The sequence below is a fragment of the Calonectris borealis genome, chromosome 1 (assembly GCF_964195595.1).
Source record: "Calonectris borealis chromosome 1, bCalBor7.hap1.2, whole genome shotgun sequence".
NCBI lineage: Eukaryota > Metazoa > Chordata > Aves > Procellariiformes > Procellariidae > Calonectris > Calonectris borealis.
The window spans coordinates 127,242,105-127,256,804 of NC_134312.1; the positions used below are offsets into that span (position 1 = coordinate 127,242,105).

General features: G+C 40.4%; 1 protein-coding gene across 2 annotated transcripts in view; it reads left to right on the forward strand.

The window, feature by feature from the left end:
* The first annotated feature begins 5,408 nt into the window (after window positions 1-5,408).
* DMD (dystrophin) overlaps window positions 5,409-14,700 on the forward strand; it is a 1,244,291-nt gene continuing 1,234,999 nt past the window's right edge. For both annotated transcript variants that reach the window (XM_075174519.1, XM_075174510.1), the window contains exon 1: window positions 5,409-5,538. In XM_075174519.1, the coding sequence (XP_075030620.1) occupies window positions 5,442-5,538 (97 nt within the window). In that variant the 5' untranslated portion in view covers window positions 5,409-5,441. The remainder of the gene's footprint in view (window positions 5,539-14,700) is intronic.

The following is a 14,700-nucleotide window of genomic DNA, read 5'->3' on the forward strand; positions in this document are numbered from 1 at the left end:
TTTATTTTTTTATTTTTTTTTTATTCTTGGTACATCTGTTATGCATCATCTTATACATGGTCTGCAGCTGTAGAAAGAATGAACAAATTAAGATGCTTACGTCAGTAATTATTTCAAGCCTAGTATTGCTGAACAATGTCTTTTCCTGAAGAAGTAAAGGTATGAATGGAAGAAGGTTAAAGATGTGTAGCTCAAGTCAGTCTAATTTCAAAGGAGCTGTAAGAGAACAAAATACATGTTTTCTGTAATTAGCATCTTAAAACTTCATGTCATTGTTCAGTTTTGCACTAACAGCATATACAAGACTTGCTTAAGGAGGAAGGTTAACAGCGTTTCCTGAAGAGTTCAAGGTCACCAATTCTCTGAGTGTTAAATAGTGAAACTGTATGTTTCTGCTTTCTGATGTGTGTTAAATATTTGGAGAATGAGTTAACTAGTTTTTTTCCCTTGCTAGAACCTAGTATTTTAAATTCACTGTCACTGAAATACATCTGCTATGTGAGAACAAAATGTAGAATGTCTGTTGGCTTATCTGTAGACATAAGCAGAGGTTGCCATTAAAAATCCTCAACAGTTACCACATTTGAGAGATCATATTATCCACATTTGTAGCAGTGTTCAGATGACTGTATCACACAGCAATATTCAAAATTGATGTAGAGTATCCACTTTTTAGCGTGCTGTGCTCTGCGATTAGAGATGCCCTCAGAGAACTGTTTCTGTAACATCTTTTATGAATAATTTTTTATCCAAGTCCTGTAATATGAAATCCTAGGGTTGCTAAGGACATCTTTGCTTATTATTGTTGTAAGCACATCTGTAACAAAACTGTGCAAAACTTTCTTACCATAAATGGAATCAATCTCACTTTGAAAGGTTGGTCATAAGTCCTCCTAACACGTCCTCAGGTAAGTGTGTTCTGAGCTTTTGGCTTATGACAAATGCCTGAACTTATGTGAATTTCATACACCCGAGATTCACTTAAAAAAATGAAGATGACTTCTGCACAAAAAAATATTTGGATGAACTATGGTACAGATGAGCGAAAAGTTTCAAACCCCTGAAAGTTTCCGTTCCTTGGATGGCTGTCAGGTGCCTGGCTGGGTGACTTCAGACACCCACATCTGAAGTGTCTCTCTGGGCAACACGGTTGACCTGGCCTTTGAACCCGGTTCCATTGGAGTCCCAGGGCTTGTAAGCATCTTTGTGGAGATGATAGTTGCACTGGGCTTTTAGTTTCTAGAGACATGACTTTGTATACATTGTTCATTTTCAGTTGTTTATATACTCCTCTGTAGCAATTTTTAAAATCTTGAGCAGTCAAAGCTACATGTGCCATAATTGTCAGAAGTCATCCTCTCTAAACTGTTGAGATATTGTTGTTAAAATGAAAGTACTGATAGCTCTACCTCTATGGGAAAGTGGTTCTTTATGGACAGCTTACTTTTATAATCATACGTCAGAAATCCTGTAAGTGAGAAGTAGTTAATATAGAATGATTAACAGTAGGAAATAACTAATAATTCCTGTCTGTGTTGTCCAAACAAACTTTCCGGTGCTTCTATTGGAGATGTTTATTAGTCTAAACGTGCACAGTGTATCATTAAGGTATATTGCTGCATGATTGATTGATTGAATTAGTTGTTTATTGGGGGAGGGATGAAGTACCTAAGAATAATGAGAGGCTGAGAAAAAGGGAAGAGAAATTGACTTTCTTCAGGAGACATATTAGCAAACCAAATGAACAGTTTTTGCTAGGTAAAATCAGCATTCATTTCTGCATACCAGAGAGAGTGCATCATGTAGAGCATCGTGTAGGGCTGAAGGTCAAGGCCAATCTGCTTGCTTCATTTTTTTCAGTGATCCATTATCTACGCTTGCTTTGTTGGAGTCACTAGTATTTCCAAAGAGGAAAACAAAAAGGAAAAAAGAAATGGCAGCAAGAAGAGATTCCACATTGTATCTTAGTTATCATTGTAACGGGCACACACCACCATAATCATATTCAAGCGCACTGAATAAGCCAATTAGTCGCTCTAGTAGCAGTGAGGCAATTAAAACAAATAGACATGTCTTTGCCATAAGATGTAGATGGAATGGGAAGAGAGATGGGCTTCCTTGCTTTCTCATGCCATTGTCACCCAAATAGACTGGAGTTTCTTTGCCTACCGAGTTCATTACTGTAAAAAGCAGAATACCACTTGATGAGTGCTTTTCCACTTGTTGTTTATTTCTGCTTTTTCCAGTCTGGGGATAGTTCTGTATAAGACCAAAAAATTACCTATTTGTGTTATTGCGGAGTCTGGGACCGCTACCCGTGGAGCTTTCTCGCTAAAGCAATTTATTCCATATGGGTGGGTTACTATAATTATATCTATGCAGATGCTGAATCCAGTTACAATAAGCAGAAACCAAGGCTGTTGTTTTCTCAGAAAAATGCAGAAAAACTAGAGAGCAAAGCCAGCTATTAATCTGGCCTATTAATATGTGGACAGAATGACTGATACTGGTTTCTCCTCCCAGATTCTCCATTTGTCTCTGGGCTGTTTTTCTATATAGCTAGTGTACACAGAAGATGCCAAAACTGGTATACTACAGTTCCCTTCTCCTCCCCAAAAAATAATTTAAAAAAAAAAGTAATTTTTTTCCCAGGGCAAAAATGGCTACTTCTCTTCACCCTGATCTGAATGGGAATGGTCTGTGTGGCTAAACTACATCACATCGGCTGTATGCTGTGCTGGAGGGCAGTAATACTGAATTATAAATCCCCGTGGATCCTCCTTGTAATGCCATGCTTATGTCTCTGGAAATATTCTCCATAATTCCCTCTTTCTTTTTTCCCCTTTTTGGCCGTTTCCCCCTTTTTGTACTTCCTTCTGAGGTATCCGGGAGGGATAGGATTCTGCTGAAGTATATTTATGCCATACCAGATGCCCCCATTCTCTTACCAGTATTATTTGGCTTATTAACATAGGAAATGTTTTTCTGGATGTTTCAATCCATAATCTTGCACAGCTCAAAATTCACTGGACTAGAAGTCAAGCCTATGGTGTTTTTTTGGGTACTTCAGGTCCTTCTTGCAACTACAGGCTATATGACCTAGGAACTCAAACTCATCTTTTGTGAAATACCATGTATATTCCTTGTTGCTGTCTATGGTTTAAAAATCGTAATGCAGCTAGAAGTGTGAAATATTAAGCATATCCTTTTACGTACTTTGAATTTATGGGGACTTCAAAGTCAGTCCTCATTTATTGTCTGGTTTGTTTCACTTCAGAAATGACTTGAACTGTGAACAAAAAGGAGCTGACAGTATTTTCAGATAGGCACTTTATTGTTGTGCACTTTGCAAGTATACGATAGGACCGTCTCTGTTGCCTTGAATGCAAAATTAGCTTGTTGATATGTGCTGCTACAGACAGAGGAACAGATGTAGTAATTCTACTTTATTTACATGAAATCTCTAAAAAGGCATTTTCTGGCAGCATGCTAGGAATAAATACAGTATCAAATATAAACCCGCGCCATGCTGTGTTAGCTCATTCAGGTGTCAGCTGTGGCATTTAGATGTGGGCGAGAGCAGGGAGTCGGTTCCCTCCCAGCAGCGCTGGGAGTTCTTCTCCCGCGCTCGGCACCCCTGGCACCAGCCTGCTCCCGCCGCTGCCTGTCGGCGGGTTTTTGCCGGGGAGGGTGCCTGCCCCTCCGCCCAGAGTCTGGGCACCCTGGGACCCTGCCTCCAGTCCCTGGGCTGGGGCTCTGCACGGGGCAAAGAGGGGCGTGCCCTGCAGTCGCACCCGCTGATAACTCCCCTGCGGGAGGCCTAGAGGAAGCTATCAGAAGTCCCGATTTTTTTATTTTTATTTCTGTGAAGTAGGAGATCCTCTTACCTTTTTTCCTCTTCCCCCCGCTTCACTTTCTGTGACTTAGAACTCCCCCAAGCTCATGTTTTCAAGCTTCTTTTTCGTAGCCGAGAGGTTCAGGAACTTAACTGAGACTAGGAAATTGGAGGGGGGAGGGACCGTCGCACTTGGGGGTGTTGCAAACCATGGAGAAGCTGAACACATCTTATCTGAGTGAAGAAGTGAGGCTTAAGTGAAACCCTATGAACCTTTTGAACTGTGAGTATGAGAACGGGTGAATGATGCTGAGCTGGCCACCAGGGCAAGGGAAAGCTCTTCCCGGGGGACTGCACCGTTTCCCCTTCCTCACTCCTCCTTTGCCGTTGTGAAAGGGCTGAGGAAGGAGGTATTACTCCAGTGATAGTCCTTGCTCTCCCTCACTACTTCCCTGAACTAACAGGTTTTAGCCAGGTAGTTGCACATGTTAAATTGTTCCTTTTTTCTCTCTCAGGTATTCAAACTTTCCAGTGTGGGGTTGGGGCTGTTATTCAGCTTATGAGCAAGCAGACGCATTAAAGATGAAATGCCTTGACTCTGAACTGCAGGCAGAAGTGGTGGGAGGAGACGCAGCTAATTTAACTTGGAGAATGATTGATGTGTGTATGTCAATTTCTATTAATATTCTTTTGAAATCACTGACGCAAGTGTGTTTTTCCTCCACCCCAACAGAAAATATAAATAGAAAGACAACAAAACAATCCTATCCCTTTAAGTCACCATACTCGGAAGCAGTTAAGCAAACTCTGTTGTTTGAGAGTGTCCTCCACAGGCTGGCAAAAAACAGCTTATGGTGGTGTTCTTGCCACTTTAAGAATATCAAGATGCTCTAACAGAGCTATCCACTTACTGCTAAAATGTATAAAGCACAAAAAGCAAAAGTCACCTACAGGTAGACCTAGATAAATCGCTTAAAAATGTACTGTTCCTTCACTAGACAGCCATTCATTGCATGAAAAGAGCTAAATGTATTTGTTGAGGTGTAGCTATAAAAGCCATGTTTAAAATGAAACAGAGTTGAGAGCCTGAATGCACAGCACTGTTATTCAGAAGTAGCTTTCGAGCAGAGAGTTTCAACGGGAAGGTGCTGTTTGGTTGGACACAAATCAGCAAATGTTTAGCTGAAGTGTGAATAATTCAAGCGTGCATGAAGAACCGTGCCTTCTGAAGAGACGAAATGCAAGAATAAAAAAAATCTTCAAACATTTGCATCAGCCTTAGAGGACAATGCAAGTAGCAGGATTTGAAAGAGATTTGCAGATGCACTCTCTTTAGGCAGGGAGAATGCTCATTAAATGCAAGATGCTTCTGTGGCTCGTGTGTTTGCACGGAGGTAGAGGTTTGCAAGACTGACGTATCAGATAAAGTCAGAGTGGTTACCACACCGACGGTGTAGCAGCTGCATAATAAATGATGGAGAGAATCATGTTAGGCATGCCCACCTAACCTAACTTGAATCATGCGAAAGGGGAGCTGCTGGAATTCAAATAGACTTTCTGGTTCCCAGCAGTCGGCAGTAATAGAATGCTTTCAGGAAGATGACAGATGCAGGGGAAAGATGCTGTTTTGCACTATCTTGATTTGTTACGGCAGCCAACTTATTGGCATGATGGAGTGACAAGAAAAGCAGCTGGCATGGAAGGTAGGATTATCAAAGCTATTGCATCATTATGAATGTAATTAGAAACTGACCATGACAAAGCATATGCTAGAATAAGCTGCCGCCGATGGCAGAGGAATTGTTGCTGAGGTGTTGAAACTCTGAAAACAACATTCCTCGTTCAAAATGGATTTTGCAGTTTCATTTATGTCTGTGTTACCCTTTCTTTCCTGCTCGCCTCCAAGCTCGGGGAATCGCTTGCTTGAAAGAGAGTGTTGTGTTAGGGTGAGACTGAAGAATAAAGTGTTTTCTAAGTCTGTGAAGCCTCAGGTAGATAGAAACAAACAAATGTGGAACAAGACTGGGAAAGGCTCCCTCTGATTCACTAGCAAGCTCTGACTGATCTATTGGCATATTCAGGAATCCCGAGGAAATGAAGGTGCATGTACTGAATGTTTTGGTATAAGGAAAAGATATTATTGCAGGTCTCTGCTTTATAGTTAGTTTTTCGGACAGGTTTTATTCCCCCATCAGTTTTTAGCTCTTGACATTTATTCAGTTGTTCGGTATTATATAAAGAAAATACATCAATATCTCCTGCAGGATTTCTCAACAACTCTCAGCATCTGTTTCAGCTATTGAACTGTATTCACGTTTTGCCAACTTGATGCCTACCCAGCTGGTCTATCATTTCTCGCTTGATTACTGCTCTTAATTTCTCTGTATCAGCTTGTTTCAGATAGGATTTTGAAAGCTGTTAATGAGAAATGACAGTAACTGCTAAATTATTGAGAACTGGAGTATTCTCTTGTTTTTGAAACATCAGAGAGCATTTTCGTGTGCATTTTATTAAATTCATATTCTGTGTTGCAGTGAAGTTTTCATATAATCATTGAATTTAGCTGTGAATACTTTAGATGAGTCACAAGCATAACTTTCAACTGACTATTTTGAGAAAGTTTGAGAAAATTTAAAGGTGCTTGCTTTGCTGTATGTATCATCTTAATATATGTTCCTTTCTCCCGTCCGTGCTCCCCCGCGCCCCCCCCAACATATATACTCCCTCTCTGTCACGGTGAGCGGTCATTAAGTGTGTACTGTACATATTGAAATATATTTTATCACCACTAGGGTGAAACCACTAAGCAGCACCGAACAGGTGATTTGAACAGGTTTAAAACAGACGTCAGCTCTATCAGAGTGAGTCGCCCTCAACCTAAGAAGTAAAAGTGGTGTTTTCTAAATGTAAGGCAGGACCTCTCTTGCCTTGCTTTTCAGAGGTCCAACAACCATTCAAACACCACTTGATAGCTCACAGGTTATGATCATGTTAAATTATTCGGATTATTTTATCTTACAAAATGCTTTATTTCAGTGTAAACTCTCTTCTTCATTAGGTCTATCATTTTTTCCAAGGTGATGATCAAGAAATCTTTTGTCATACTGGATATTCACTTTTCTGACTTTATTTTAAATGACTTTGCTGGCTGTACTCTATGTAGTCTTGTCAAAAGGGGATCAGGCTATTAAACACTAAATGTTGCTGACTAAAGCTGTAACCGTTTTAGAAAGATAGATGTTTCTAGATATGCAGCGATGAGAAAATTTGAAGGTAAAGATCAGTAAAACTGATATACTGTTAGCTAGTTTGAGCATTTCCCTGCTTTGATCACCTCTGAGAAGCATTTTAAATTATTTTGTAACTGCTGGGAGGGGAGATGTACTTATTAATGGAGAGGATCACTATGCGGTTTGTGTAGCCAAAAATAGTTCTGTAGTTTTTATAACAACAACAAAAAATTGTTATTCTATTTCAGAGAAGTTCTATTAAATTTAACAATAATTTGTCCTTGTTGATAACGATGAAACCGGAGAGAGAATAACCCATATAAACAGATTAAGTGCCATTCACCTTTTCAGGGTAGCAGTAAAACTGTTTTATATTGCATGAATTATATTTATACTCCTGAAGCTGCTAGTCGCTCCTTGTCTCAAGAGTGCTGGCTGGCTATCATCATACAGTAGTTACTTAAAACGGTCTTTTCCTTGTGATGCCGGTAAGCGTAACTGCATGCTGTCTGTGGCCATCATCCTGCTGACAAGTGATTTTATAGTTTGTGTCTGTTTTATCTATAAAACATTTGGTTTTAGCTTTCTGTTTCTCTGATGAATTAAGACGACACTAGGTGGAGCTAGCTGTTGATTATAAATAGAGCTACAGTAATACAGGCCTGTCTAATGAGCAAGCCCCTTAAAATAATGATTATTATTAAAAATACAATTTAAAATGTTAAGCATTGAGGTGGACCTTAGCCATGAAATTCTAGATCTGGTGGGGTTAGAGGAAACAATTGCTCCATTTTCCTTCCCTTTTATTATTTTACAAGCTACTAATCAAAGATGAAAAATAATGATAAGGAAAAAGCATCTACATTCAACAAAGAGGGCTGGGAAGCAAAAGAACGGAAATAGAAGAAGGAAAGAGGAGAGAAGCAGCAGTAAGAGCCAGCAGATGTTTCCACTGTAGATACATGCAGATATCCAATTGTGTATCTGTCTGTCTTTAGATGCACATAGATTTTCTCTCGTCCTTACATATAAATCCTCTTTCCATTCTGTCTTCCTGAATTAATTTATAGAGCTGACGTCTTTCACTTTATATTTAGATATTTAGATATATTTTATATTTAGATACGGGACTGATGTTTTCAAATCTCTTCTTGGAAGGGTGATCTAAAAGGTGTGCAAGGGCACAGGAAGATGTCACTCACATGTTGGCTGGCCATAATTAAGAAAAATGTAAAAGGTTATTTATTGACTGAGGTGGAAGCTGGTCGTATATGCTCCTTCACATGATTCTGGTTATTAATCCCAGTCAAGGATAAGAAATCTGTAGTCCTAGACAGTGTGACAACACAAGAAAAATACACTCACTTCCACACAGATTTACAGATATGTGCCACAGATATGGTACATATATTAATTCAACAAAGAGAGAGAAATCAGGATATATGCTGATACTTAGGTACATGAACTGAAGAGGAAAAACCACGAAATAAATAAGAAGTGTGAGATGAGTACAGGGAGAGGGACAGGCAGAAGTAGAGATTAAGGATATAAGCTGGAGCAGTCTGGCAGAGCAATGATAATTCCCATCAACATCTGTGTGTGAAGCACTTGGAAGTTCAGTCAATGTCTTGTTCTTACTGCAGTAAAAGGGAATTGGGGTAGGGAGATGCTCAAGAGGAGGAAACTTGCCCAGGAGGGAAATGACAGCTGCCTGATGCTCCAGGAGTAACAAAGTTTAGAAGACTGGAGATTGACCTTTTTGAACGTTCTCTATAGAAACTTGAAATTTTAGTACTGAGCTGGACATGTGAGTTAGAACGGTCCTGAAAAGGTGCTAGACAAAACCAAGTTGTGCTTGGACCTATTGCTTGTTGGAGGAGTCTTGCAAGAAAGCAGTGCTGCATCGTCAACCCAAAGGGACCTTTTTGGTTATGAGCTGCGCAGTTAGTGCTCAACAGCACAAGCGTGTGAGGAGATCAGCTATGGTGGAGACAAAGTTTATTAGTTTTATAAGACCATTCAGTACCTTATTGAGGTTAGACTATGATTTTTTTTTTTTATTTGAATGGATACTCTTAACTAGAAACAAGGACTTTGAAATGTGTTAGGGTGTCATTACTTCCACATCTGCTTCCTGTACGGTTTTGTCCGCTGGCACCCCAAGACCTCTTGCTTTGAATGAGCTCATCCTGACGTGTCCTGAATGTTCCTTCTGGCAGCAGGAAGATGTGTGTAGTGCGGCAGCTCTTGGCTTTCTGATGCTGGTCAGCTGCTGCTTCGCTCAGTTTGTCGTTTCTGCTGAACAAGGTAGAAATTCTGCTTTAGAAATACCCACGGTGGGGGTATTTCTTCCCATGTGGGGAAGTGTCTGACCATCTCAGGCAAGCGTCATGAAAAGCTGAGCCATCTCTCACTATCGCTAAAATCTGTCCATTTTAAAATCCACTGGAATGAGGAGGAGGGCAGGAGAAGGAAAAATGGCATGTAAGGTGAGGAATGGAGGGGCTTCAGGTGTTCCATGAGACAGTCATTTGATGAATGGATGGTGATCACCTTGCAAAAAATGCATGAGGAGAGGCACATGTGTGAGTCAAGCTTGTCCAAGGGATATTACCGAGCATCTGGTTATGCACTGCCAAAAAGCTTTCCACAAAGAAATATTACATCTAATCAAAGTGTATTAATAAATTAAGTCTATTAGCAAAGAAGGAAGTATTTTTGTCCTTCGAGAGCCAGAGTTCAAACTCTGTTTTTTTTTCTTTATTTATTTTTACTGTGTAACAGAATTCAAATTGCTAAAAATTTGGGGATGGGTGGGTGGGTTGTATTTTATAATAAATGCTAAAGGATATCCTTTCTCCCCACCCCAGACTAGGGTTATTTTTTTTTCACAGAGGATTAAACCACCTATCCCTGAAATCATATAGTTTTGATCTCCACAGGAAATGCTGGGATTTCCAGAAGCTACTGGTTGTCACTAAGCACCATGTTAACTTTCTGCACGATGCTGGAAGGAATGAAGGGCAGGGGAAAGACCCATATATCCAGTTGCTGGACTTTGGTCAGTAAAGACATCCGGAGAAAAGTGTGAGAATTTTCTGAAGGCTGATATTTTCTTGCATCCTCTTCTCATTCTGGTGAAATCAGACCAGAAGATTACTGTATTTGAATTGGAAATAACAAGAAAGCCTTCAGCTTGCTGCTCCGCTGCATGTCATAGTAGGTGGATATAGCCCATCTCCTTCTTAAACTACAAGGTACAAGCGGTCTTGCATTTTCTCTACTCTGTGCCACTAGCTCCAAAATGTCCAAGTGATTCGCTGCAAAGCTGAGGTTATGAATGCAGTTGCGAAGTCCTTGCAGAAATGCCCTGGACGTTATAGACCCAGTGACGCAGTCATGAAAGAGGGAGAGCTGAAATGGAGAGGTGAAAGAAGGGAAATCAGGGCTCTACCAGAAATGGGAGAAACATCAAGTAATAATAGTTTTACTGGCATCTTTTTTTTTTTAACTTTTCCTTTATGATCTGAGCATCTGTGGATCAGAATAATGTTTACAAAAATCAGGAACCTCCATCTACACTGCAGTTTCTTTAGTTTTTGTTATCTTCAGAATAGATCTTAGTCTTAAAAAAGAAAAATCAGAAGAGTAAATCAAGATTAGGCACACAGTGTTTTTCATTAGTAGCCTTCAGTTACCCAGCTTAGTGTTTTACATTACAACGCTGTTCTTTACAAGGTGTTTCTTTTATTTACATATCCCTATAGACGTTGCACATAGCGCAACCAGTGCTCTGACTTGCTTGATGATACAGGGGCCTCTCAAGAGGCTGAAATGGTCAAAGAGAGACTTTTGGGTTTGACCAATGCTGACAAAGACTCTTCTTTTTTCTTTCTTTTTTTTCCCTCCACTGCTTTCCCTCCCTCCTGCCCATGACTTGTCACAACTGGGGAAGAAGGTAGATCAGAAAAAGTTACAGCAAAATTTGAACAAAATCTAAGCTACTTGAAACTTTTGTTTTCTTAATCCACATCTAGTTTCACCTTCTCCTCTTTCTGTGTCCTTCTGATGCTTAGGAATAAAGAGCATGCAGAATTTCTTTCATGGGGTCAACTTCTTTCAGCATTCACTCCTGATCACTTGTATTGATCTGTTTCCCTGAAACTTAAAAGCCGCCCTAAATAAAACCACCACATGCTGTTTTCTCTAGACTTTCTTTTTATGAGCAGCCTGTTATTTTTATATAGCCATTATGTGGGTCACATTTTTTTGCAACAAATAATGCAAAGATATTGGGAAAAGGTTCATCATTTTGTCTTTTTTTTTTTTTTTTTAGGAAAACCATTTATATATTCCCACAGTATGCTTATATTTAACACATCTTTATCTCCTCTTATTACAAAATACCATTTATAATGGGAACTCCTCTGCAATTTGATACTAATGGTCCCAAATGGTATTTAATAAATATTCCCTAGGTACAAACATCACTCTTTCAAATGGCAAGCTGAAATATTCACGTATTTGTTTAAATGAAGGGTTTTGTCAAAGGCCAGACTTTTCACTTTGCAATCCGAGGCTGCTTTTCATTCAGTGTTGGTCCAGCGTGAGGTAAGGACTGCAAACACTGAAAGATGCAATCTGTTGTCTTCAGTAATGGTTGCAGGCCCTGAATTGTGACTGAATCAGGTTTGATAGCAAGGCAGAAAAGTAAAGGTATTAAATAACTGCACATACATAGAAAATGTTATATTAATGTTTTTCTGAGCCATAATGGATGGAATCTTTTAGGATGTATGCTTTGGTGAAATAGTTTTGGTGCCGTTGAAATATTCGGTGACTGAGGATTGAAGCTAAGGTTATTAAGAATTTTAAGAGGTTTATGGTTTAACGTCTGTGATGACTGTCAGACTAATAGTAAAATTACTGACTTCTCATTTCTTAGTGGCCTTGTTTTAGACTACTGAAAAGCACGAGAGGTTTTTTTTGTATGAATTAATTTGGTACTCAGCAAAACATTTCAAAAACAGTGAAATGAATTGCCAGCCTAGTTGATCCTGTGATTAAATCTTTGTATGCATCTGTCTTTTCAGATATTTCTCAGAAGTCAAGAACAAAAAGCATGTCACAGATGTTGGCAAATCCCAGTAAATAATTATATTTATTTCCAGGTTCTGTTGTTTTTTCAAAACTTCAGAAATAATGAGGATTAGATAAGTGATGAGTTATGATGCAACCTGAACCAAGATAAAACAAATCCTAAAACAGTTAGGGTTATGAGGAGGATCTCAGGCTGCTAATTTAAGGATGTAACTAGAAGGCAGAAATTCAAAGTGCCTCTACCTTGGCATTGTATGCAAACCAAAAACTGGCACCAACATCAGTCCTCAGAATGCTAAAGGTCAAATAGGGTTGGCTTTGTTCAGAGAAGCTACACTTTAATTTCTGTTAAGTAGTTTTAGCGAGTTAAAAATGCTTTAAATAGTAATACCTGTTTGTCTGTCATAATACCTAATCCCCCACCTTTCTTACAGGCACTGTTTGTTCCACTACATGGGTCTAAATGTGACTTTTAATCATCAGCATTAGCCAAAGTGTTAGTGCAGATAATAAAGGTCCCGTAACTGTAGGGAAACAGTATGTTGCTGAAGAGTTTCAATTAGGATTATTCCTCTGGCAACAAGCAAATGAATTTTGCAGGAGTCCTTAGTGAAATGGGCATTTAGTATGGAATTCTCTGTGACCTGGCTGAACCGTCTAATGAACAGCAGCCCAAGCAGCCCTCTCGGGCTAGATGTATCACTTAGTTTCTTAAATCCAGCTAAGCCTAGGGAACAGAACACTTATTAATTTATTATTATTTAATGTGAATATTTTATTATTTATTGCGTGACAACAATGTATGTGGCACTTGACAAAGCATAGAGAAAAGTGACTTCTTTGCTCTAGGGAACAATATATAATTAATGTGAAGGGTCTGCTTTATATCCTCAAAACTAGACACAGAATGATGGCTGCAAACCCTGGCCAGCTGTGAAGCTGTAACATACCCTAAGCAGAAATGGGATTGCATTTTGTGGCCGCCTTGTTACTGACACACAACTTGAGGATTTTCCACTGAATGATAATTGTATCACGCAGAGACGAACCACCCATTGATGATTCTGAGATGCCATGGAAACACAGAAGTACCCACATTAGCTGTTGCAGTTTCTGTGTGAGCCAGAGGTAGGCATGTCATTGGGAATCCTTCACAGCCTGTACTGCAGTAGAAACACTGAAACTGAGAGAGGGAGAAAAAACATATGAAAGGGAGAAAATATGAACTAATCTATTGGATGTGGGAAAGGCAGAGGTGTCAATTTAGAGGACCAACTTACTCTGCTGTTGCTTCATGCAACTTGTTGGTATCTGCCAGGTCAGAACATAACAGTTTTTATCTGAGTCCACAACCATCTCAGGGCAGCTGCATGCATTTTTATAATTCAGGAGAGAAAAAAACAGCTATTTGGTTTGTGTTGCAGCATAGTTTTCTGGTTTAACACCTTGCCCCAGGATTTGTAGAAATACAGAAAGCGCAATAAAACTATTGAGAAAAGGTGTATCAGTGCTGAAATCGTCAGTCTTATTTTGTTCTCTGGGATTTTATTTGGTCCCAGCTCTCTCAAGTGAGTTTAAAGGAAAAAGAAACTCATATTGGTACTGCTGGACAGATCTGCATTGGCAAGACTGGGAAAGCAATTTGTTGTACCCCCAGTGTAGGTACAGGGCTGGCAATGCCCATGTCAGTGCTCCCCTGGGAGAGGCAGAGCAAGAACAACGGAGAGAGGTTTTGGGGGTGCTGATGCCTGTTGCCTCAGTGACCGCATTGGGTGTAGGTGGCAAGGCTGGGGGACCTGGGGGGAAGGGGCTGCAGGGGTGGCCTCCATGAGAAGAGGCCAGGGGCAGCCCCATACTGGACGCAGCCAGTTCCAGCTGGCTCCAATGGGCCCACTGCAGGGCACAGCTGAGCCGCTCAGCCAAGATGGTGGTGCCTCTGGGAAAGCCTATTTAAGAAAGGGAAAAACACTGCCCTACATTGAGTGAGGGGAAAAAAGTGTGAAACAGCAGGGGGAAGACCAAGATCAGAGAAGAAGAAGGGGAGGAGGTGCTCCAGGTGCTGGAGCAGAGATGCCTCTGCAGCCCCTGGAGAGGACCATGGTGGAGCAGACATCCACATTTGCAGCCCGTGGAGGACCCCACACAGGAGCAGATATTTCCTGAAGGACTGCAGCCCCTCAGAGGACCCATGCTGAAGCAGGGGAAAAGTGTGAGGAGGAAGGAGCAGCAGAGAGGAGCTGGTATGGACTGATATGACAGCCCCCATTCTCCATAACCCTGCGCTCCTCGGGGTGGGGGTGATTGGGGAAGACTTGGGAGTGGAGGAGTGGAGTAGAGCCTGGGGAAAAACGGGGCATGGGGAGCAGGTGTTATTTCAATCTTTTCGTCTTTGTTTCTCACCATCCAAATCTACTTTAATTGGCAATAAATTAAACTAATTTTTCCCCAAGTTGAGCCTGTTTTGCCCATAACAGTAATTGTTAAGAGATCTCTATCTTTATGTCAACCCAAGAGCTTTTTGATCGTATTTTCTCC